Source organism: Capricornis sumatraensis, chromosome 1, assembly GCF_032405125.1.
Source record: "Capricornis sumatraensis isolate serow.1 chromosome 1, serow.2, whole genome shotgun sequence".
NCBI classification, from domain to species: domain Eukaryota; kingdom Metazoa; phylum Chordata; class Mammalia; order Artiodactyla; family Bovidae; genus Capricornis; species Capricornis sumatraensis.
The window spans coordinates 57,632,879-57,659,209 of NC_091069.1; the positions used below are offsets into that span (position 1 = coordinate 57,632,879).

A 26,331-nucleotide genomic window follows, 5' to 3' on the forward strand; every position below is an offset into this window, starting at 1 on the left:
AAAGTATTCAGTGCCTACATTTATTGACACAGAAAGATACTGTAAGAAAAAAAGCTGGTTTGTAAAATCATAGGTATATATACATGTGATCATGTTCTGTGGTATATCCATTCAAACCAGGAGAATTTGATTTCCCATATGAAGTTTCACTTGGGCTGGAATATCTTCTTTCAACTTAGCAGGAACCATTAGATTCCATGTCCCTCCACACAACAAAAGGAGGGCCAAGCTGAGTTGTCTTCACAGACTTACAGCTGACACACAGCTAAGTGGTGCTAAGGTGCTCCTTCGGAGAACCCAGGGGTTTCTAGTGTTGCTCATCTCTATACCATCTGCATTGTGTCCACTCAATTCCTTTGTCTTTAATGCTCTGTTTGGGACTTCCCCGTGATCCAGTGGGTTAATAATTCCCCATGTCGTGAGACAACTAAGTTGTGTGCACCACAACTACTGAGCCCACGTGCCACAACTGCTGAAGCCTGTGCACCCTGGAGTGTGTGCACCCAGAAAAGCCACTGCACTGAGACGCTCATGAGCTGCAAGTAGAGTAGCCTCTGCTCTCCGCAACTGGAGAAGAGCCTGGGCGTGGCAGCGAAGACAGATAAATGAATTTCTAAAAATGTTCTCTTTGGTGGAGGATGGCATGCAACTGAAGTTTCCATTAGAACACTTATCATGAGACAAGTTACTCATAATTTTTTCTTTTGAATAGACATTTCTCTCTTGTCTTCCCCACTAGAATATAGATTCCAAGAGAGTAGGTGTCTTTGCTCACCACTGAGTTCACAGTGCCTAGAAGGCAATGGCATCCCACTCCAGTACTCTTGCCTGGAAAATCCCATGGACGGAGGAGCCTGGTAGGCTGCAGTCCATGGCGTCACTAAGACTTGGGCACGACTGAGCGACTTCACTTTTGCGTTTCACTTTCATGCATTGGAGAAGGAAATGGCAACCCACTCCAGTATTCTTGCCTGGAGAATCCCAGAGACAGAGGAGCCTAGTGGGTTGCCGTCTATGGGGTCGCACAGCGTCGGACACGACTGAAGTGACTTAGCAGCAGCAGCAGCAGGATGGTTAAGAGGGACATAATAGGCAACTAATACCTATTTACTGAATAAATATTCCGTTTCTTACGAGGTTTCAGAGGTGATGGTGGTTTCAGGCATTCCTCCAAGGACATGTGTTGGCAGGCCATCACCGTCTGCCCTGTGGCACTTTCCTGGTTCCCAACTTGTCCATCTCCTTCACGGGCAGCTTCTCCCACTCCTTCCAAGTGCTAAGATCCCAGGGCTGATGAATATCTCCCTCCTTTCATTCAGACTGCCAGGGTAAGAGCCTCCACTAATCCCTTCTATGCAGAAAAGACCTGGTTTTCAAAATTACATATTTCCACTCACATATGAAAATGTAACAGCTGCTTCTCAAATGTTTATGTATCTGATGAGCAAATCACTCTTATTAAGGCCCCGATGAAGAAACATTAGGGCAAGGTCCAGGCTTTCAGTCCACTTGCAGATCTGGCACCAACAGTTTCAGATTAAGAATTAACCATCCAAGGTGAGAGTATAACATATGCTGCAGAGCAGTATGTGAAAAATTGTTAGATAAACTATACAGGCAATTAGTGGTGCAACAAAGAGTAGGGCACTAATATTTATTGGGGGGAATAATCCTACACAAGATACCACTAAATCCTAAATCACTAAAACACCTACTTCATTGGACTGCTATCTGCATTTAACCTGATACATTTAATCTGCTGAAGGTCACAAGTGGAGAAGTAGGGGGCTGAGAATTTCAGCCATCTTTATCCATGCACTTCCATGTGGGGGTTGCTTAGGGAGGGTAGGTACTGGAATAGGTGGGTAGACCTATATGCAAAGGGTTTTTTGGGTTTTTGTTTATTTTTTTTTTTAACAATAAAGGCAGGCTTTCCAGGTGGCTCAGTGGTAAAGAATCTGCCTGCAAGTAGGACATCCAGGAGACACCAGTTTGACCCATGGGTTGGGAAGATCTCCTAGAGAAGGGCATGGCACCCCACTTCAGTATTCTTGCCTGGAGAATCCCACGGACAGAGGAGCCTGGCAAGCTACAGCCCATGGGGTCACAAGGAGGCAGACATAACTGAAGCGACTGAACACGTACATACATGCAAGATTATTAAAAACAAAAATGAAGCTGATGAAGCAGTAAATAAAAATGACATGGTTGGTCTAGGAAGTTGAGCAGGTACAGCTTAGATATTAACATGGCAGCCAAAACAGCATGCCCTTCTAGGTGGGAAGTGTCTGAGAAGGACTGTACAGCAGGACAGAAGGAAGCCTCACCAGGCTGCCCGTGGACAGTGGGGCAGGATGCTGGGTGCTTGAGGGGAAGGGTAGCCTGAGGCACATCCGGGTGAGAAAGAAGACAGGAAGAGGACAGACACGGATCGAGAAATCATGAAGACCTGCACCGAAAAGATGCAGGCCAAGACCAACTGGGTCCCGGTTACAGAAAGAAACAGCAATGGAAGTCAATTTTAGTAGTTTAGTGATGATGGCCACGGGAATGGAAAGGTCAGTTTTCATTCCAATCCCAAAGAAAGTCAATGTCAAAGAATGCTCAAACTACCGCACAATTGCACTCATCTCACAGGCTAGTAAAGTAATGCTCAAACTTCTTCAAGCCAGGCTTCAGCAGTACGTGAACCGTGAACTTTCAGATGTTCAAGCTGGATTTAGAAAAGGCAGAGGAACCAGAGATCAAATTGCCAACGTCCGCTGGATCATTGATAAAGCAAGAGAGTTCCAGAAAAACATCTGTTTCTGCTTTATTGACTATGTCAAAGCCTTTGAATGTGTGGATCACAACAAACTGTGGAAAATTCTTAAAGAGATGGGAATACCAGACCACCTGACCTGACTCCTGAGAAATCGGTATGCAGGTCAAGAAGCAACAGTTAGAACTAGACATGGAAAAACAGACTGGTTCCAAATAGAGAAAGGAGTACATCAAAGCTGTATATTGTCAGCCTGCTTATTTAACTTATATGCAGAATACATCACGAGAAACGCTGGGCTGGATGAAGCAAAAGCTGGAATCAAGATTGCTGGGAGAAATATAAATAACCTCAGATATGCAGATGACACCACCCTTATGGCAGAAAGCAAAGAACAACTAAAGTGCCTCTTGATGAAAGTGAAAGAGGAGAGTGAAAAAGTTGGCTTAAAACTCAACATTCAGAAAACGAAGATCATGGCATCTGGTCCCATCACTTCATGGCAAATAGATGGAGAAACGGTGGAAACAGTGTCAGACTTTATTTTTGGGGCTCCAAAATCACTGCAGATGGTGACTGCAGCCATTAAATTAAAAAACATTTGCTCCTTGAAAGAAAAGTTATGACCAACCTAGGCAGCATATTAAAAAGCAGAGACATTACTTTGCCAACAAAGGTCCGTCTAGTTAAAGCTATGGCTTTATGTTTTTGAACAGTGGTGTTGAAAAAGACTCTTGAGAGTCCCTTGGACTGCAAGGAGATCCAACCAGTCCATCTTAAAGGAAATCAGTCCTGAATATTCATTGGAAGGACTGATGCTGAAGCTGAAACTCCAATACTTTGGCCAAGTGATTTGAAGAACTGATTCATTTGAAAAGACGCTGATGCTGGGAAAGATTGAAGGCAGGAGGAAGAGACAACAGAGGATAAGATAGTTGGATGGCATCATTGACTCAGTGGTCATGAGTTTTGAGTAAATTCCAGGAGTTTGTGATGGGCAGGGAGGCCTGGCGTGCTGCAGTCCATGGGATTGCAAAGAGTCGGACACAACCGAGTGACTGAACTGAACTGAACTGAGGAACTTGAGATGATAAATAACTAGACCAAGACATCCCAGAGGCAGCTGGAAATGCCTCCCCCCCACCGCCCCCACCCCGGGCTCCACAGAATACCCACCCTTCCAGCCAGCCTTTCTCAGAAGGTCTGAGAGTGACACCCTGAGCCAGTCAACAAGATGAAGTCAATTCACGTCTCTCCTGTGAACCTCAACTGGTACAAGTTACACCCATCCACGGGAAAGCAGAGAAGATAATTACTTGAATTGTGCTTGGGGTTTGTGTTTTAGATACTTGATAAAAGTGGACAGGAGACAAGATAGAAAGCCTGCCCCTGGAGGAGATGGCTGCTCTGAAGTATGAAGAGATTAAACATCCCCTGGTGCCAAGGACAACAAAACCAGCTATAGCAGGAGCAGGGGCAGCTAGGTGAGGAGGAAAGACCCAGCCTGTGGGCAGAAGGAGCAAAGCAGAGGTCTGGGGAGTTTGGGGACCAAGTGAGCTAGGTGCAGCTGAGAAAGTATGCCCTGGGTGGGGGCACAGGCAGGAGTTAAGGGCAATACTGTGGGTTTGCTGGTATCCCAGGGCTGGCGCCACATCTCAGCTGCAAGTATTGACACCGCACACAACTACCTGCTTCTCCACGGATGTGCCCTCTGTCCCCAGGCAATGACTAACGGAGTACAAAATGCCTGGGATCACTCTGAGCAAGCAAGTCAAGCTCCTTGGGGGACAGCAGAGACCATGATTCCTATTTCAGGCTCTGCTTCTAGGGAACCATGACTCATACAGTAAAGCATCTGCCTGCAGTGCAGGCTACCTGCAGAGTACCAGGGTTTGATCCCTGGGTGGAGAAGATCCCCTGGAGGAAGACATGGCAACCCACTCCAGTATTCCTGCCTGGAGAATCCCCATGGACAGAAGAGCCCAGAGGGCTATAGAGTCCATGGGGTTGCAAAGAGTCAGACAGGACTGAGCAACTAACAGTTTCACTTTTTAGAGAACCTGACCATTATGTCTGCAGGGTCAATGTATGGACGATGGCAGGTCATGGACGATCACAAGAAGAAACCTTGAAGATTTTATTCGGGTGTGGTGGTAGGGGGTCATGATATGTGCACGCGCATCACTGGGGAGGCAGCCGGGATGCGATGGAGGTGGCGAGCCTGAGACAGGGCTGGCCTCAGCAGCAGACCTTGGGCCCTGGCCGCCATGCTGGTGGCCAGATGGTCAGGAAGGGCTCCCAGCTGCAGAAGAGATGGGCTTGAGGTAGGTCAGACGTGGTGAGCAGGCAGGATGGAGGAGAACTCAAGTGTCAGGGATGTCACAAGAAGGACATGTGAGTCCCCAGGGCCTGTGGGCCGTCAGGCTGATAGACCCCATGCTTGGAGCCCTGGGGAGGGATCTGCGCTGGAGTTTCAGCCAAGGCTTTCAGCTAAAAGAGTATGTCTTTTTTCTTTTGTTTTTTAGTTGCACCTTGAGGCATATGGGATCTTAGTTCCCTGACTAGGGATCGAACCTGTGCCTCTGCAGCGGAAGCCCAGAATCCTAACCACTGAACCCCCAGGGAAGTCCCTGGTGGTGTCTTCTTCTCACAGCATGGTAAGTCCAGGGACAAACAGAGCGGGGCTGGTGCAGGGGCTCTCAAAGCCGCTGGTGTTCCTGACTCCCACCAGTATCAACTCCAGCCCAGGCTGGAGGGAGAGGAGGGATGAACCGGAGAGGAAGGGGAGGCACCTCCATCAGGGGAGGAAAAACTTCCCTGGAAATCCCTGACAGGCTGGCAGTTCTGTCCCTTTGGCCAGAACTGCATCATGTGACCATCCCCAGCTGCCAGGAAGGTTTCACATGCTGCTCAGGCTGCTTCCTGCATGGAATGAGAATCCTGCCCGTGAGGAGGGTGGAGACAAGGAGTATTTCAAAGTCAGCAGTAGGGCCATTGATGCCTTGATAAGGGCATGGAGTTGTTTGGATAAAGGGACAATTAAGGCTGCTCTAAAGAGATTAGATCCCCAAGAGGAAGAACAAAGGGCAGAGCCTTTCAGGGATTGGAAAGAAGAGGAAAATGCTGCTGGAAATCAGACAAGGACACCTTCAATAAAATCTGTGACTCTGCATGACAATTTCAAGTCCATAACACTCTGGAAATTCAAGCATTTAAGAAAGGAGTACAACAGTTCCTAAACAAAATGCATTTTGAATCACTTTAACCTAAAAAAGTAATACAAGTGTCCCCACTAAGCTGACTTAAAACTCAACATTCAAAAAGCAAAGATCATGGCATCCAGTCCTATCACTTCATCGCAAATAGATGGGGAAAAAATGGAAACAGTGACAGACTTTATTTTCTTGGGCTCCAAAATCATTTCAGATGGTGACTGCAGCCATGAAATTAAAAGACCCTTGCTCCATGGAAGAAAAGCTATGACAAATCTAGACAGTGTATTTAAAAGCAGGGACATCGTGTTGTTGTCAAAGTTCCATATAGTCAAACCTATGGTTTTTCCAGTAGTCATGTATGGACGTGAGAGCTGGACCATAAAGAAGGCTGAGCGCCGAAGAATTGATGCTTTAGAATTGTAGTGTTGGAGAAGACACTGGAGAGTCCCTTGGATAGCAAGGAGATCAAACCAGTCAATCTTCAAAGGAAATCAACCCTGAATATTCATTGTAAGGACTGCTGCTGAAGTTGAAGCTCCAATACTTTGGCCACTTGATGTGAAGAGTCAACTCATTGGAAAAGATCACAATGCTGAGCAAGACTGAAGGCAGGAGGAGAAGGGGATGACGGAGGATGAGATAGTTGGATGGCATCACCAACTCAATGGATATGAGTTTGAGTAAGCTCTGGGAGATGGTGAAGGACAAAGGAAGCCTGGCATGCTGCAGTCCATAGGGTCACAAAGAGTTGGATGTGACTTAGTGACTGAATAATGACAATCACACACAAAAAAGATGACTTCTAATTTCATCAATTCCTCCAATGTGCTCTGCGGGGGGACTGAGATGAAATGAAGGACTGAGGGACTTCCCTGGTGGTCCGGTGGTTAAGACTCTGCTTTCCACTGCAGAGTGCACAGCCTCCATCTCTAACTTGAGAACTAAGAGCCCATATTCTGTGCAGTTTGGCAAAAAAAAAAAAAACGAGAGAGAGCGAAATGAAGGATTGAGACCCCACTTTGTAGAAACCCAAGGTCCAGGGAAATGACGAGAATGTAACTAAATGGTGTGGGGAAAGTGGGAGGGAAGGAGGCTGTTCAGAGGTGTGGTGCCTGACACACAGCTCAGATACAGACATGGTGTGGTCTTACCCAAGCCCACCCACGGGCACTGTCACAAAACCATGGGGCTGGGATCCAGAAGCTGAGAAGCAGTAGGTGAGAACGAAGCTCTAAACTAACCTTTCTTCTACCCTGACCCGACTGGGAGGGGAAGCTGTGGGAGAAGGGGTATGGTTAAGTTGGAAGAGCTAGAGAGCACACCAGCCAGTGTCTTCCCTGGGGCTCATGGAGTCTTGGTGACTTGTGCCCTTTGTCCAACCAAGAAGAATGCCATCTTCATACAAGCTAGGAGGCTAATTGCAAACCAGTTTCAGCTGTGGAACTCTTTTTTTTTTTTTAACAGGAATGCTCATTTTGAACCCTAACATATAACACAGATAAGAGACACAGATAAGAGCTGATCTCTTGCAGAGTCTCTCCACCTCAACACTGCAGACATTTGGGGCTGGGTAATTCTTTGCTGTCGGCTTCCCTGGTGGCTCAGTCAGTAAAGAATCTGCCGGCAATGTAGGAGACACGGATTTGATCCTTGGATTGGGAAGATCCCCTGGAAAAGGAAATGGCAACCCACTCCAGTATTCTTGCCTGGGAAATTATGGACAGAGGACAGAGAAGCCTGGTGCGACAGTCTATGGGGTCGCAAGAATCGGTCACGACTGAACAACTAAACCACCAGTTCTTTGCTGTAGGTGGCAGGAGGTTGTCTTGTGCAATGTGGGCTGTTTCATAGCATCCCTGGCCTCTATCCACTAGAAGCTGCTAGCATCTCTGGTCCTCCCCTCTCTCCCAGCTGGTGAATCAAAAACGTTTCCACTGCCTGTTGACTACCCACTGGGATAAAGTCTCTATATTAAAGCCTCAACACTGCTGTATTTGTTGTTGTGGTTTGTACGTATTTGTTTTTTGGCTGCACTGGGTCTTTCAGGCTTTACTAGTTGTGGTGAGTGGGGGCCACTCTTCATTGCCCTGCTTGAGCTTTTCATTGCTGTGGCTTCTCTCGTGGAGCACAGGCTCTAGGCGCATGGGCTTCAGTAATTTCAACACGAGGACTCGGAAGTTGCAGCCCGCAGACTCTAGAGCACAGGCCCGGTAGCATGGGCTTAGATGCTCCACGGCATGTGGGATCTTCTTGGACCAGGGATTGAAACCGTGTCCCCTGCATTGGCAGGCAGATTCCTATCCACTGTGCCACCAGGGAAGTCCCCACACTGCTCTATTTTTGAAGTATTTCAGGTAATGAAGCAAGGCAAAAACTGAAGATCAGTACCTAATCGTTTTCTAGATTTGGTTTGGATTGCATAACCTCAAGAAATCTTAACTCATCAAGGTATGGGGTGCTGTTCTCAACTGTCTCATGGGACAGGAACCAACTGGCAGGCACAGACAGGCCTGTGTTCAAATACCAGCCTGCAGAAGTGGGGTTCACAGGTGTGCGTGGGTTGGTGGGGAGAAGGACCGCTTTCACTCCTGGATCCATGCAACTTAATCATCTCATTGCACGCCCACCAGCAAGGTGGGAAACCTCTGTTCTATGGGACTTTCCTATTTCTGTTGGGTAGGCAGTGGCTCGGTTCTATTTTAGGAATGTGAAACTTCATTCATGAGGTCAAAACCACAACAAACCTGCTGGTGAGAGCATGGATGCTGCGATCACACTCAATCATCATCCCATATCTTCTAGTCTTCGTTCAATTTGAATGTTCAGTGCCTCCACCCATCTCAGCCTGCGATCCTCCAAACTGACCAGTGCAGAAGAACCACTCACTCCAAAACACACACAGATTCCCAGACCTTACTGCCTGGCAGGACCAGGTGAGGATACCAAATGTGCTTTTCAAGCAAGATCCCTCCAAGGTATGAGAGTGGGTACGGCTGTTTGGGAAACTGCTCACCAGCAAGTTTGCACAGCTGTGAATAACAATAGAGTTTAGCCTAAAGAATTTCCGATCTCCCTGCAAACTGTGTAAAAATTATGAGGACCTGTCTTCTAAATAGAAAATAAAAGTGTTGCCCTGTGAATAAGTAGTCTGTGTGCGTGTGTGCTCATTCGCTTCAGTCATGTCCAACTCTTTGCAACCTTTTGCAACTCTTTGCAATCCACAGGATTCTCCAGGCAAGAATACTGGAGTGGGTAGCCATGCCATCCTCCAGGGGATCTTCCCGACCCAAGGATCAAACCTGAGTCTCTTACGTCTCCTGCATTGGCAGGTGGGTTCTTTATCACTAGCATCATCTGGGAAGCCCGAATATTTGTATAGTCTACACTCTAATTTTGACCACCTACCAAGATGCAAGCACTCGCAAGACTACTGAGGTATGCTTTGTAATCTACTTCTAATTAACTGGTATACTTCAATGTTGAGAATACATGATGACTATCATTCAATTGCCTGCTTTTTATAGGTTTAAAAGCATTAAAGGAAGTTAAGGCTGAGCCCTTGGACTACATAAACATTTTCCAAAATGAGAACATGCCTGGAAACTTCAGATGTTGTTCCTTCAAGGTTTCACTGAAGTGACAAAGATGTTAAGAAGACAGCAACTCTTGCAGGGACAAATCCGTGGCCCTCTTGCACCATCCTTATCCTGGTTTTTATTCAAAAGTTGCCTCCCTCGATCACCCTCTGTAGCATTGCATTCCTACCCTAAGCCCACTGATTCACTTTTCTGCTTCATACACTCATCACAACTCATCCATATTTGCCTACTTTCTGCTTTCCCCACTAAAACATAAGATTCCTAGAGTAGGGACTGTTGATGTTGTTCATTGCTGGAACCTCAGATTCTAAAACAGTGCCTAGCATCACTTTTCACTTTCATGCATTGGAGAAGGAAATGGCAACTCACTCCAGTGTTCTTGCCTGGATAATCCCAGGGACGGGGGAGCCTAGTGGGCTGTCATCTATGGGGTCGCACAGAGTCAGACATGACTGAAGTGACTTAGCAGCAGCATGTAAAAGGCACTTAAATACTTGTTGAATCAATGAATACTTCATACACTTATCAGGATTCTTCCGTGGTTGCCTACTTTCTGCTTTCCCCACTGAAGCATAAGATTCCTAGAGAAGGGACTGTCAATGTTGCTCACTGCAGTCACCTCAAATCCTGAAACAGTACTTAGCGTGTAAAACGCCCTTAAATATTTGTTGAACCAATGAGCCAATGAATACATGAATGCACTGATCAGTGACCTGCAGCCAGATCCACACAGAAAAACTAACCCAAACTCAGCGAGATCCTAACAAGAGGCAGACATGAGGCCTAGATCCTTCCATGAGTCCAGACATCACGTTCATTGGTTGGTCGTGCAGTGTCCAGAGCACATGGAGAACACTGACGGGAATTCTTTTTCCATCAAGAATCTCTGTGTGTGTATGGTGAGGAAGGGGGATAAACATAGTCCAATGACTGTCCCACCCACCAACACAGAAATAAAAGAGCAACTGGAATACCATATACAGGTGAACTCTAAAACAGCAGGAGTTGCAGAAGCAGAGAGTAGACTGGATGTTACCAGGGGCTGGGGAGTGGGAGCAATGTGGAGGTGTCAGCCCCCAGTTGTAAGTACTGGGGATCTATTGCACAGCATGATGGTTATAGTTAATAACAGTGTATTGCACACTTGAAAGTTGCTAAGAGAATAAATGTTAAATGTTCTAACCCCTCCCACACACAAAAGATGATAATTATGTGATGTAATAGAGGTTTAAGCTAACGCTATGGTGGTAATTATTTTGCAGCAAATAAGTGTATCAAGTCAACATGTTGTACATCTTCGATTTACACGTTACATGTCAATTATATCCCAATAAAGCTGAGGGGGAAAAACAACTTAAAAAAAAAAAGCAACTGGTTCTGTTTTTCAAGAAAAAAGAAAATACTTAAACTGTTTGGCTGTTGCCTGTTACATGGTAGCCAAGTCACCTCTCTGAAGACGTTTGCTAGTATGTTCAAAGCAGGTTGGGTGATAATGTGAAGTTACACTCTGCCTAGGAAGTCTCCTTGGCAGGAACAGCTGTAGGTCTAGTCTCAACTGGGCAAATGTGTGGATTGGAGCTGGGTGACCAGACACCCAGGGGAGAACAGCAGGCATGATGCCTTCTGGGACAGCAGTGGTGATCACAGCAGCAGGAAGTTAGGGAAAGAACTTCCTGTCAGGTGAAGCCACACTGAGTGGTCTCCAACCCATTTTCTACAAAACCCGCTCTGAAGAGAGCTCAGTGTTGCCGGAAATGATTTCAGTCGTGATCCTGGAAAGGACAGCCACTGAGAGCCCTGGCCTCTGATGCCACACTAGCTGCAACACCACGACCCGGAGGTTTTTGGGCTTTTAACCTTTATTTTTGGACATAACCTCAAACACATAGAGAGACTGAAAAAAGAGTACAAACAATTTGCCTCGCTCAGACAACCTGCTTGTTACCATTCTACCACATCTGCTTGGTGATTCTGTTTTATGATATCCATACTACTTTTTTTAACCACTTGAAAGTAAGATGAGGACACAATGACATGCAACCCTAAATATTTTAGTATTTCCTAAAAAGGACACTCCCAGACACACCAAAGTATGATGATAAAAATCAGGAAATTATTATTGTTTTAATACTATTCTCTACTCTGAAGACGTCAGACGAATCTCTTTAGCAGTCCCAATAATGGCCTCAGAGCAAAAACAGGAACATACATCCAGAACCACATGTGACATTCAGCTGTCATATCTTTTTAACCTCCTTTAATCAGAAACAGTTCCTTTATCTTTCATGACCTTGGCATTTTTTGAAAAGTACAGCCTTGTTGTTTTGAAGAATGTCCCTCAGTGGAGATCTGCCCATTTCTTCATGATTAGATTCAAGGTACACATTTCAGGCAGAAATTTCCCAGAAGTGATGCTGGTCCATCCTGGTGTGTTTTCTCAGGAAACCCCTGACATTGCTTTGTCCCAATACCGTTGATGTTAAATCAGTTGCTCAAAGTTGTGTAAGGCAAGTTTATCCACTACCTAGTTACTATTTTCCCTTTGTAGTTAGTAAGTAACTTGATGGGAGATACTTAGAGACGTAGTAATTACCCTGTTCCTCATCCGATCTACTGGTTTCAGCACCCACCATATGGATAAAATTCTGTGTGAGGTCAAGTAAGGTCAAACTTCAGAGAGAAAACAAAAAAACAGAGCTGGTTGAAGCAACAGCTGATGAGAAAGAACAAGCACTGAAACTCTTGTCTCAGACTTAATTTGAATAACCCCGGGGTATGTTCAGTCCTAAAGGAAATCAACCCTGAATATTCATTGGAAGGACTGAAGCTGAAGCTCCAATACTTTGGCCGTCTGATTTGAAGAGATGACTCATTGAAAAAGACCCTGATGATGGGAAAGACTGAAGGCAAAAGGAGAAAGGGGTGGTAAAGGATAAGATGGTTAGATAGCATCACCAACTCAATGGACATGAATCTGAACAAACTTCGGGAAGTACTGAAGGACAGAGGAGCCTGGTGTGCTATAGTCCATGAGGTCATGAAGAGTCAGACACAACTTAGCGACTGAACAGCAACTAATGTTCACTCTTGGCTGTTAAGAAAAAACACCTCTAGATTTGCTTTTGAAAGTATTCTGTAAGTACCCATTACTACGCTAGTTTCTCTTATGGTGAGTCATGCCTGCTAGACACGGCCCTTCATTTACAAAGTGCGTAGCGGCAACACCCAAGTTCAGAGGTCTGACAGCTGGTCATCCTCACTCAGAGGCCTGGCTCTCCAGGGACATTGCTGAAGGGTCAGTTCAGTGATCCACTATTGGTGGATTGGTTCACTATAGGTGCGTGTATGCTAAGTCGCTTCAGTTGCGTCTGACTCTGTGCAACGCTATGGACTGTAGTCCACCCAGGCTCCTCTGCCCATGGGGATTCTCCAGGCAAGAATACTGGAGTGGGTTGTGAATAAGCCAAACTGGAGTTCCTAACCCTGACTGTGCCTTACTATAAGCCAATGCAGACTCTGGATTTTGTTTTTAAATATAGTTCTCATAGTGGACCTATATTTAAAAACAAAGCCCTAACTCTCCATTAAGCTGAAGCTCTAATATTTTGACCACCTGATGCGAAGAACTGACTCATTGGAATAGATACTGGCAAAGATTAAAGGCAGGAGAAGGGGACGACAGAGGATGAGGTGGTTGGATGACATCACCGACTCAATGGACATGAGTCTGAGTAAGCTTCAGGAGTTGGTGATGGACAGGGAAGCCTGGTGTGCTGTAGTCCATGGGGTCGCAAAGAGTGGGACATGACTGGGCGACTGAACTGAACTCTCCATTGCCGTATAGTAAGGCACAGCCAGGTTTAGGACCTCCAATTTAGCTTATTCAAAAAACTTTTTTTAAAACTCTGTTATCACAAAGTTGAAATCTTCAGAAAGAACATGTTGAAATCACACACTGGTTGTTACACTACGACACAGTGATGTCCACCCCTAACACTATGCTCTATATCGCACCTGCCTTTCCTCTTGGAATATGTATGTTTTATCAGGATTGGGATCATATTACTTATACTAGACATCTTCAGGCTGGGTTCCACTAGAGGTAAGCCCTACAGAAAAGTATTTATGTGTCTATTTCCTCTTTTTATTTAACTTTTAATTTTAGATTGGAGTACAGCTGATTAACAATGTTTCGATAGTTTCAGGTGAATAGCAAAAGGACTCGGTCACACATACACATGTATTCATTCTCCCTTAAACTCCTCTCCCATTCAGCCTGCCACACAACATTGAGCAGAGCTCTCCATGCTACATAATAGGACTGGGTGTCTATTTTAATTTTCGCAAGGATGGTCTATAACTCAAATCACTCCAGAAGCATGGGAGAGAAGTTAATTCATAATATACTGGGGTTGGCCAGAAAGTTCGTTTGGGCTTTTCTGTAAGATATTATGGGAAATCCCAAAAGAACTTTTTGGTCAACCCACTATCATGGTGGCCTTAGAGCATTCAGGCTTAATCCTCTTGTAGAGCCCCAGCTGGAGAAGGCAACGGCAACCCACTCCAGTACTCTTGCCTGGAAAATCCCATGGATGGAGGAGCCTGGTAGGCTGCAGTCCATGGGGTCACGAAGAGTCGGACACTTACTGAGCGACTTCACTTTCACTTTTCACTTTCATGCATTGGAAAAGGAAATGGCAACCCACTCCAATGTTCTTGCCTGGAGAATCGCAGGGATGGCGGAGCCTAGTGGGCTGCCGTCTATGGGGTCGCATAGAGTTGGACACGACTGAAGTGACTCAGCAGCAGCAGCAGAGCCCCAGCTGGGGAGGGCTGGTCTGTACTGTTGTATAATTTGCTTTGTTCACCTAATGATCCTTTAAACAGACATGTAATAAGCATATATCAGGCACAGGGAATATAAAGAAAACTAAGACATAGCCTTTCTCTTGAAACGAAAACTCCAACCAGGGAAAACAAAAATACCTAAATACTCAAAATGCCAAAAAGCGAAGGCGGGGCAGTACGCCTGGGGTGCCCCAGGCAACAGAACACTAGTGCCATCAGATGAAATCAGGGAAGCCTCCTTGAGGAGACAAAGTATAAACGGGTCTTTTAAGGATAGACTGGACCTCAGAGACACAAAGGAGAGAGAGGGCAGGTATTCCGGATGGGAGGACTGGCATGCCAAGATGCCCAGGATGGCTGCTCCGGCCAGGTCACAGGGGATCAGGGGGAAAGTGGGAGAAGATGTAGCAAAGAAGGAATCATTAGACTTCCATGGTGGTCCAGGGGCTAAGACTCTGTGCTCCCAATGCAGGAGGCCCAGGTTCAACCCCTGGTCAGGGAACTAGATCCTAAGTGCTGCAAATAAGAGTTCGCATGCCAACTAAGGATCCTTCGTGCTGCAACTGAGACCTGGCACAGTCAAATAAATGAGTGAACATCAAAAATTTGAGAAAAGAAGGAATGAGGGCCTCCAAATTGGCCCCAGAGGAGGAGTGACCTTAAGTAGTCCTTAAGCAGGAGGGCAGAGAGCTCACACAGGGATGTAAGAGGCCACGGGAGGGATGGTCAAGGGGCTCTGATGACCACCGCAGCCAGGGCTGATGGAGCAGGGGAGACAGAGAGGGACAGAGAGATGGGGGCTGACAAGAGTGGTAAAGGAAGAGGCCACAGAACTTGGTGACTGAGCTGGCAGCGGCTGTTCTTTTAGCACCCAGCCTGCTGAGATCCAGCCTGCATAACAAATCCAGGCTGCTAGTAGAAAAAAAAGAAAAGAAAAGCATGCAAGAAGGCCCCACCAGCTGTCACTGTTCCACCATGCACTGAGATGATTTCACGGCTGAGGTAGGGGTAACAAAGGGGGATAAGAGGAGGAGGCCAGAAGGGATAAGACAGGACACTGGAGTAAACTGAGGTAACTGCCCGGAGAACTGCCCAGGTCCCTCCCAAGCTCTAACAAAACATCTTACATATCTCCTGGGTGGTGGGCACCCATGTGCCAGCAAATTAGACATGCAGAAGATGCCACAGCAGAACACATCTGTGGCACCCTCCTGAATGCCACAAACACAGCAAAATCTAAAAGCTACCTTTTCAGTGGAAGATCTCCCTCTTCATCTAAAGGGAATACAAGTAGTCAGGCTGCATAAATAATACTTAATAGGAAAAAGTGAAAGTCAGTAGAATGAACAGTTAACAACAGCAACTCTGGGACTCAAGCTCCAACATGGGGACCTTTCCCTAAACTGGAGTATAATGGGCGAGTGAGTGTGCAAATTCTAAAATAACGAAGATCCCACCTCCCAGAAGAAAGAGTATGCATATAGGTTCTTATGCTTTGAGATTATGAAGAGATGTCACCAAATAGGACCTTAGCAATATTCCTCAGGGAGCAGTTAGCTGCTAAGTGGGGAAGGGAAGGCGGAGGATTCGGGAGGCAGTTTCTGTAGTAATCTGGTATAGTGGTCCCTTGATATCTACAGGAAATTGGTTCCAGGACCACCACCACTTCTTGGATACCAAAATCCATGGATGCTCAAGTCTTTTATATTAAATGATGCAGTATTCGCATATAATCTATGTACATCTTCCCATATATATTTTAAATCAGCTCTAGATTACTTATAATACCTAATACAACATAAATGCTATGTTCATAGCTGCTGGCACGCAGCAAACTCAAGTTTTGTTTTCTGGAACTTTCAGGAAATGTTCCTTTTTGAGTATTTTTGATCTGCAGTTGGTCAACACGGAGGGCTGACTATATTCAATAACACTTTTTGTCCTTAGGAACAGAAGAACCAAAATAGTCATATAAAACGACAAGTCAGAAAGTGACAATGACCCCAGAAAAGGAACTGGAGGAACAGGGACTGGGAACAACCCAAAGGTTGACAGGCCCTGGCCACTGAGAGCCTGAAAGGGAGGGAAAAACCACGGGAGGCAGAGGAAAGCTTTGTCTGAGTCATTTTAAGCTCAGAACAAGTTAAGAGTGTTTGAATTCCTAAAACCGACAACATTTATTCAGGTCTGTGAGAGGCATCACTAAAACATACAATTTCCTTTTATGCCTAAATCACATGTCCCTTTTACTCTCTGCTCCAAAAATGTGGAAAACCAGCTCTTGGGCAGGATCCCAAACAGGCATACTGTCATTCACGTAACCTCATTTTTAATCAGGCAGGGAGTATCTGCCTGGGGGTATAGCAAGAAGCAACACAGATACAGCCTCTTCTTCAAAAAGCTCTCATCTCATTTTTAAAATTAGACAAGTAGACCCATCACCAATGTTAATATTTTCCTCATTTTTCTTGTTAACTTATTCTACATTGGATATGAGGGCAGTGTTAGGAGATATTTTACATTTGGGGGACATGGGTGTATTGTGTGTTTGGTAGGGAGCTGAGAAAAGCCTCCCCCCACTTCTGGAAGGAATGATGGATAGGACTTGGCGGGGGTTGGGGAACCAGGTGCCCCTGAGCAGGGACAGTTGGCACTGAAGTGAGTGTCTGAAGGCCCAGCCTAGAGGGAACAACATACCGAGAGGCTGCAAAAGGAAGCAGAACGTGCCATGGTGGGCTGGGATTCCATCCTGAGATAAAAGAAGCAACTGTGCGAGAGGGATTTAAGCTGGAACTGGAGTTTGGAGAGACCTCTCTCGAGGCAGGACTGGAGACGGGGAAGTCCTATTGTGAGGCAGGACCAGTGAGGAAGTTGCCATGGAGAGTGAGGATACTGTGCCTGGAAAGGCAGGAACTTGGACCAGAGACCACCTCAAATCATCCTCTCAGGAGTTTTGATGGGAGCTCTTCTGATGTGGGCTGTGAATGCACTGAGTGCTACAAAAACAGAGATGCATTTGCCTCATCCACCACCTCCAGGTCAGTTTGCCTGAGTCTGAATCCCTGCTCCATCCCCTACAGTTTCTTGACCTCCCTGAGCCTCAATGTCCTCATTTGTAAAAGGAGGATAATAATGGTACCCAACTCATATGGGTTCTGTGAACATTAAAAGAACATACATACATATATGTCTATATAAACATAATATAACATATATGTGCCTGGGGGCATAGCAAGCAGCAACACGTGACCTAGACATATACATATATAACGTGTATATAACATGGCCTATACATATACACATATCATATGTCTAAAACAGGTAAGGATATAGTGAGTCAGTACAGCACTTACCTTTATTTCTGTCCTATATTTTATAGTATGTGGGTTTGTTGTAGAGAGTAGTATGTAAGATTTTCAAAAAGAGTCACCCTCTGCAAACCACAAAACACTCTTAGATTCTCATGAATTTCGATTCTCTTGGCAGATAATTGAACCCCTCTACTGTTAGCTCTGATTGCCCTCTTTATCACCATAAATACCTTCAGTGTTTACAGGAGACAAAGATACCATAAACCACATGTGGCTGCTGAGTAATTCAAATATGGCCTGTAGATACATACAAGGCTTTGAAGAATTAAGTTTTACCAGAAGAATGTAAAATAGCTCAAAAACAACTTTTATATTAATTTAATAATATTTTATACATATTGGTTTGATGAAAATAAATTATTAAAATTAATTCACCTGTCTTAAAAAAATCCTTCTAATCTCTTGGGTTTAATTGCTAAGTTCCTAACTTCTTAATTTAGCTGACTGGGTTATTAACTTTTGCCTATTTCCTTGCAAATATGAGTCATTAAGACCACATATTTCCCTTACCTTATTTAGTTGCAACCCACAAGCTTCAGGTGTACAATTCATTCTACAAATTTTGACGTATCTTTTTTCATTGCTATTACTTCTTGATCATTCAAATCTAAATACTTTCAAATTTAAATTTTCAAATATGTTTTAAAATTATAGTTTAAAACTGATACATAATTTAGTTTCATTGCATTCAGAGAATTTGGTCAATATGATACTAATTATTTTAAATATGTTAGAACTTACTTTATGACCTGGTGTATGTTCAATTTTTGTAAAAGTATACTCTTCAGTTGCTGGAACTATGTTTTCTATTTAATTGGTTTGATCAAGCTTATTAATTGCTTTGCTTTTTAAATCAATCCCTTACTGGTTTTTTGTTAGCTTGTTCCATCAGCTACTGAAATAGATATGCTAAAATCTCTCATTATGTTGTCACATTTGTCAACTTTTTTTTGTCATTCTTTTTACTTTGTCTAGTTTGGAGCTGTATTATTAGGAGCATACAAGTTAAGTTTAGTTCTGGTTTGTTTTATTTTAGTCTTCCTGGGAAACCAAAACTTTGATATTATATATATATGGCTTGGGTTACATTTCTACTGGACAGAGCCACTCCAAAGGAAGATTAAACAAGAAAACCAGATACCAAATCCTGGATGACTAAGGACTTGATTGCAGAAAATGACAGGCAAAGCACAGAGAGTATTGGCAGCCCTATTAGAAAAAAAAAAAGTACCACAACTCTGTCTTCCTCTTTTGTTGCTGAAGTCTAGATTGGAAATGAAAACAAGATGTTTGTGAAAAGCAGAAATGAGGTGGAGAACAACACAGAAGAGAATATCATAGTAGAAGCTGAGGGGAGAGAAAGGACTAGAGAAGGAGGAACTCCATATGAATAACAGAAAACCTGCTTCTGCTTTGAACTCAACACATGTAAGCCTTTGATTATGAAAATGACACCTTGCCTTAAAGGCAGACTTCATGTTCAAAACACAACGTCCTAGTCCATCAAAACAGACTTTTCAAATGTGTTATTTGTATCAATTTTTTCCTCTTTAATCATATCACATCACATGAAACAGAACCATTAATTCCAGATATTTCAAGCTTGAAAAGAGGAAGAATTCATGGGTATAAAGAGTTGATGAACCACCCAGTATTACTTAATTCTGGATATTGTTCCACACTCTAAAGGGGAGCAAGAATGTCTTGCATGGCCTCAAAAGATCAAACAAGAAATAAACTTTTCCTCTAGAACGTGGGGGAATTCTTCAGTAGAAACCCAGAGGTACAGGGAACACAAGTCACATAACTAAAAACAAAGCAGAGAAAGTGCAGCGTTAGAAAAGGTAAGGGAGACGTTCCCAGGGCTGTCTGTGGCAGTCTGGCCAGAGACAACCACTCCCTGACCACAGAGGCTCATGGAGCTAGAGGGCTTTCCAGGGCTCAGCCTGTCCTGCCGCCTGACCCAGGGTGGCCTGTAGCCTGGAGGTGACTGCACTAGCCGAGAATCTACAGCCCACAGCCATGTGGTAACTCATCGTGGCTCCTGGCACATGCCCTTCCTCCGTCTCTCCAGTTCAAAGCCAATGTTGAGCTAATCAGTTAGTAGTGAGGAACGACCCATGCAGAGCTGAGTATACACATACCCATGACCCAGGAATCACACCCGTACATAGACCTCATCAGAAATGCACATACAGGGGCTTCCCAGGTGGCATCAGTGGTAAAGAATCTGCCTGCCAGCGTAGTCGACACAAGAGACACAAGTTTGATCTCTGGGTCTGGAAGATACCCTGCAGTAGGAAGCGGCAACCCACTCTAGAATTCTTGCCCAGAGAATTCTATGGACAGAGGAGCCTGGTGGGCTACAGTCCATAGGGCCATAAAGAGCTGGACACGACTGAATGACTGAGCACAAGGATGGTCCAGTGGTCAAGACTCCATGCTCCCAATGCAGCGGCCCTGGGTTCAATCCCTGGCCAGGGAACCAGAACCCAAATGTCACAATAAATTAAAAAATTAAATATAATATTTTAAAAAGCTGTTAAAAAGAGAAATATGCACACACACAAGCCAGGTGTGAAAAGAGTCATGGCAGCACTAACTAATAGCCAAACCTGCCAACTGCCCAAGTGTCCATCAACAGTGCACAGACAATTTTCACCCACAGGCCCAATCAGCAATGAGAGTGAGCACCCTACAGCAAGAGGCAGTATCTGGAGTAAGTCTCAGAAACCCACGTCTGAAGGAAAGAAGACAGACACTGCAGAATTCTGGTGATACAAGCTCGAGAGTCAGCAGGGGTTCTCTTCCAGGATGCAGTGACTCGAAGGGGACCCATGGGGTGCTCCTGCTTCTTGATCTCAGAGCATCGTATGCTGAATTTGTAAAATCTGTTGGACAGTAATCCACTTAGGCCTACTTTTCTAGCATGTATGCTATACTTAGAAAAACAAGATAACGCTCTTCTAAGTAAGACAAGCCTGGTAATGTCCTTGTACCTCTCTAACCTCATTTTTCTTCTGCTCGCCACATCTTCCTTGCTCCCCTCTGCACATGTGCTCAAGCTGGGTCTCTCTCCCTAATGGCCTACGTGTCACCATCCATAGTGATGGTTTCCTCCCACACTAAGCCAGTGATTCACCCACTTCTGGATGCCTTTGCTAACTTACACCCCTCATACTGATCCAGCCCCTTGCTGCTGCTTCTCGGCAGTTAGGGAGTGCGTACCATTGTTAATGTGTGTATACTTCCAGTTGCTTTAATTCTGCCAAGCCTTCCCAGATGAACCAAAAACACAGAGCATGCCCTCTGGGAGCACCTCCACAGGCAATTCAGATTAAATTGATTAAACCGCTTCTCAGGAACCAGAAGGGTGTGCAAAGGGAGCCGTGACCCTTCTTCCAAGACTCTCCCTTCTGCCCCAGCACCTGGATGGACTCCCATAAAGGACTTGAAACCTCTCTATTGTCTCTTTCACCTCCCAACAGCCAACCTGCTAGACAAACTCCTGCCAAACAGACCAGCAGGGCAAACAGGGGAGGACTGGAGGAGGCACATCAAAGAACAAAGGGTTTTTCTTATCCTGCCTCGAACATAGTCTTAAAATTCAACACTATTACTCAGCCAGAAAAAAAGAACAAAATAATGCCATTTGCAGCAACATAAATGGACCTAGAGACTGTAATACTGAGTGAAGCAAGTCAGACAAAGACAAATATCATAGGATATCGCTTATATGTGGAATCTAAAAAAACGGCACAAACTTATTTACAAAACAGAAACAGAATCACAGATGTAGAAAATAAACTTATGGTTACCAAGGGGGAAAGAAGAGGGAAGGGTTACTTGGGAGACTGGGATTGACATATACACACTACTGTATATAAACCAGATAAACAAGAACTACTGTATAGCACAGGGAACTCTATTCAGTACTGTAGAGTGAATGGCCTATATGGAAAAAGAATCTAAAATATATATATATATATATATATACATTATATATATATATATATACATTATATATATATATAATATATATATATATATACACGGCTTCCCCAGTGGCTCCACGGTAAAGAATCTGCCTGCAATACAGGAGATGCAAGTTCAATCCCTCGGCTGGGAAGATCCCCTGGAGAAGGAAATGGCAACCCACTCCAGTATTCTTGCCTGGGAAATCCCATGGACAGAGGAGCCTGGCGGGCTACAGTCTAGCATGTATGCAAAAGAGTCGAACACGACTTAGTGACTAAACAACAACAAACACATATTTAGATATAACTGATTCACTTGGCTTTACAGCAGAAACTAACAAGACATTGTAAACCAACTATATTCCAATAAAAACTGGTAAGTTAATTCCAAAAAATTCAATAGTAACCTATCATGGTAATATGAAACAATCTGGCAGTTTAAGCCAAAATTATAAGCATTTTCAAAATAGGCAGTCATTAATGTGCATGTTTATCATTGATGCCTGTCAGCCCTCTCCCTCTCTCTTCCACAAACACCTTCATGCCTTCTCACCTCACCCATTTTCTTTTCTCGCCTAGAGGAAGACCCAACAACTAATCATAACCAAGATTCATTCCATCTCACAGAAATAGCATCCCTCAGACACCAGACAGACCTATGAAGTGGTTCACTATACTCTGGTCACAGGGCTCTGCCCGTTTACATCAGTCTCTCCTCGTCCAAGCCCTGGCTGGAATTCAGGTGATTCCTGGCTCTACAACTAGAAATGTAAGACATTCTCCTAACCTGTCAAGCTTTCAGGATTAGGCAAGTGAAACCACAACTCATCCTGACAGTTTCTGCTTCTGTGCCCCTTCACTCAGCAGACAGGATTCCTCCCCAAGGTTCCTCTCTTCTGTGGAAGCAGATTATCAAGTGGAGGGCTCAGCTTAACACCAGAGGGCAGGAGCCACATCTCCTTCCTCTTTGTAATCCCAAAGTCAGATCCATGCTTGGCCTGATGAGCAGGTAAACCAAAGGGGCAGATGTAGGCTGGCAGGTAAAAACCATTTTCCTTTGTAAACAGACTGATACTTAATGAAGCAAAGGCCACAGACATGAACTAAGACATGAGGACATAAAATGTGTCTTTCCAGTGAGCTAGTGATTCCGCAGGACCCTCTTCATTGGTGAACACATTTGCCATCAGAACCACAGAACCAGGGGCCTGAAAGGGACCTTGGCCATCTGCAGGACAAGCCTCCCACTACAGATCAGGAGATGGAGTCTTACAGGGGGATCATCGTGGCCAAGGTCACCCACCTCTTGTGGGGTTGGGCAGGACCTAGCTTCTTCCTATTCGAAGATGCTCTCAGAAAATCTTGTATTACTTAACACACTAAAGGCGCATATGAATGCACGCCCATGTCAAGCTACTCCTTACAATTCAGGAAACACCAAAGGTCACCACAAAACGTGTCTCTTCCGCAGGGCTGGCCGCACAGAGTGGGCACGAAAGGTCACTGGCGAATTTCTACCTGCAGACACTGCACATCACGCCTTCCCGATGGATGCGAAAGACAGCCGCCGGAGCTGCTAGTCACCGAGGGACCCCCAATCCTGTCCCGGGGAAATGAGCTCGGAAGCTTCGAGCAATGAATTAAACCCCAAGTCGTTGCGGAACACAGAAAGGAAAGGGACACCGCGCCTGGAGCGCACATCCCGGTCGTTCACCCCTCCGTCTACACCGCGTCCACACTTGCGCGGGCCGCGGCGTACCGAGCCGGTCCGCTCCGCGCGAGGCCACGACGCCCAGCCCGCGCCCCCGCCAGGCGCATTTGGGGGAGCCGTGCCCTGGGCGCTGCCCGTAGGAGGCTGGGGCGGAGCCGCCGGGCCCAGCCACGCGGGGGCAGGAACCGATCGCCGCCGCCGCCCCCGGCCAGCGGGCCCCGCTACGCCGAGGAGGGGGCTGCGCCACGTACCTCGGCCGGCAGGTGCCGCCGCCGCCGCCTCGGTTCGCGGCTGCAGGGGACGCCGCTCCGCGCCACCCGCCGCCTTCTTTCGCATATTAGGGAGCGGGCGCCAGCCTGCCTCTAGTCCCGGGCCCCGCGCCCCGGCCCGCCCCCAGCGCCGCGCTAGCGCCCATTCAGTCCCAGACCGAGCGCTCCCCGGCTCGGATGCGGAGGAGGGGCGGGGGCGGGCTTTGGAGTCACGAGGACACGAGAACCAATCAGAGCGCGCGAGGGCTCCCGAGGCTGCCTCCGCTCCCTGGACTCGCAACCCTCCACCCAGCGGGCCTAGGGGAGCAGGGCGCCCCCAGCTGGATGCGCGTTGGACTGTGTGCTGGCGCTGACGGGGTCCCGGGCACCCACCGCCCTCTAGATCTCTGCGCGCGGTTAGATGGTGAAGGAACAAAAGGTGTTTGGACTGAGTATAGCCTTTTACTGCGCAGAGCACTCGTAGACGCGGAGCCGCTGAATGCAGGGGCTTTATGGAGTCACGTGCTTTATTCTCTGGGATGGACCTGCAGACAACGCTGGATTGGAGTTCCTGGGGCCCTGGAGACAACGAGAGCTGCCTGAGTGTATCTGGAGATTTACTGAACAGTTTTATGTTGTTCCAAGTATTGGAGAAAAGTGAGAGAGCACTAATTTCGGGGATGGGTTATTGAGACTCAGCAGAAGTGAGTCACACTAAATCTTTTAGTGGCAGAGTATGAATGCGAACCTGCGTTTGAAGCGCTCATTTCCGTTTCTCTGGAGTCCCCCTTGAATCTGGAGAGGAAATGTCATACAGTTTTTTAAAGCGTGAATATTCGTGAATCCCCAAGTTCAGGAATTAAAAGACTTGAAAGCATACGATATGTTGTTTCTTTAATAGAGCCAGGTGTATATTATGCGCCTTGCGACATTTCTGTGCGGTAGGACTTGTTGAGTTCAGTAAGGTCGGTGAAGTTGTTCTGCTTTCAGACTTTCTTTTGGGGTTGGCGAACACAGGGCATCGCAGTCATGTGCCTGTGATGTAGGTTACGGTTCCAGTTTGAAAAGCAAGATCCTAGACACGGAGCCAAATATATTTGCATAAACGGAGAGTCTTGTCACTTTTTTTTTGTTTTTTGCAACAGTTGGCACATGGTTTGCACAGTTCTAAACAGGACTTGGAGTTGTCTGTCCTCTTCCCCAGCTGGGGGCAGGGGGACTGGGGGGAAAATGTGAGATCTTGGGTAACAAAGATCAAGAGGGAAAACTTGGAAAGGAAAGCATGGAAGGACTGCCTTCACACCTTTCAAAAGGATTTTGTCTTAAAAGTGTTTCTCGATTATTTAAAGGTGAGGACATGTGAGCATTTTTAAAATATTGGAGGAAAAGTTGTCACTAGGAGATCTGAATTCTGAGTGTTGGCCAAGGCTGGCTAGCAGAGCCGAGGCCTAGCTCTCTGGGGTCAGTGACAGCTGCAAGGAGAATGCTAAGCACCTCAGCCCCTCTCTCTTGGAGATAAACAGAGGCCTGCCTTATCAGACACTCTTTACTTTTATCTGCCTCAGCTGCTATTCCGCTTTCCTCCCAGATATTCTTTATTCATAAAGCCAGACCTCATTTAAAAGTATTTTTAAAAACGGGTACAGCTGATCTTCCAGTCAATCCACCACCAGCAGAATCATTGTTGTTTAGTCATTCAGTCACTTAGTTGTATCAGACTGTGACCCCATGGGCTATAGACCTCCAGGCTCCTCTGTCCATGGGATTTCCCAGGCAAGAATACTGGAGTGGGTTGCCATTTCTGTATCCTGCATTGGTTGGCAGATTCTCTATCACTGAGCCACCAGGGAGCCCAGCAGAACCATGGTTAGGCCTTATCACCCCCATTCTCCTCTCCTGTGCAGGGACCTCATCCACCCACCTCCACATTTCAGCTGCCCAGAGGCAGGCAAGAACCAGATACCTTTTATGGCTGGCATGAGGCTCAGCAGTACCCTCGCTTGGAAGATTGTGAGAGAGACTGACTTTCTGTGCAACAAGACAAGCTGTGCTCTTAATACTCCTTCCACTAAGCTGCAGGGCCACCTTTAGTTACTTTTGGCCACAATGCAGAGCATGCAAGATCTTAGTTCCCCAAGGAAATCAACCCCAAGTACTCTAAAGTGGAAGCGTGGAGTCTTAAACACTGAATGACCAGGGAAGTCCCCACCACCCTTAGTTACTATTCAGGGTTACGACAGAGATCCCCAAACAATAGATGAGAATCAGCCACTGTATCTCAAAGCCTCATAGGTTTGTGTGTGCTCAATCATATCTGACTCTTTGCAACCCAATGGACTGTGGCCCACCAGGCTCCTCTGTCCCATGGGATTTCCCCAGGCAAGAATACCAGAGCAGGTTGTCATTTCCTACTGAAGGGGATCTTTCAGGCCTAGGCATCGAACTCATGTCTCTGGAGTCTCCTGCACTGGTAGGTGGACTGTTTACCTTTGCTCCACCTGGGAAGACCTCAAGACAGATACTGGTCTCAGAAAAGCCTTTGGACCTTGGCTAGCAAAATGGTGGGGCTGTTTGTGAACCTGGGACAGCACCCATGATTTT

The 26,331-nt window shown here is 45.9% G+C and overlaps 1 protein-coding gene across 2 annotated transcripts in view; it reads right to left on the reverse strand.

Moving 5' to 3' along the window:
- ST3GAL5 (ST3 beta-galactoside alpha-2,3-sialyltransferase 5) overlaps positions 1-23,857 on the reverse strand; it is a 62,160-nt gene extending 38,303 nt beyond the window's left edge. For both annotated transcript variants that reach the window (XM_068977111.1, XM_068977103.1), the window contains exon 1: positions 23,734-23,857. In XM_068977111.1, coding sequence (XP_068833212.1) covers positions 23,734-23,818 — 85 coding nt within the window. In that variant the 5' untranslated portion in view covers positions 23,819-23,857. The remainder of the gene's footprint in view (positions 1-23,733) is intronic.
- Between the last annotated feature and the right edge of the window lie 2,474 nt (positions 23,858-26,331).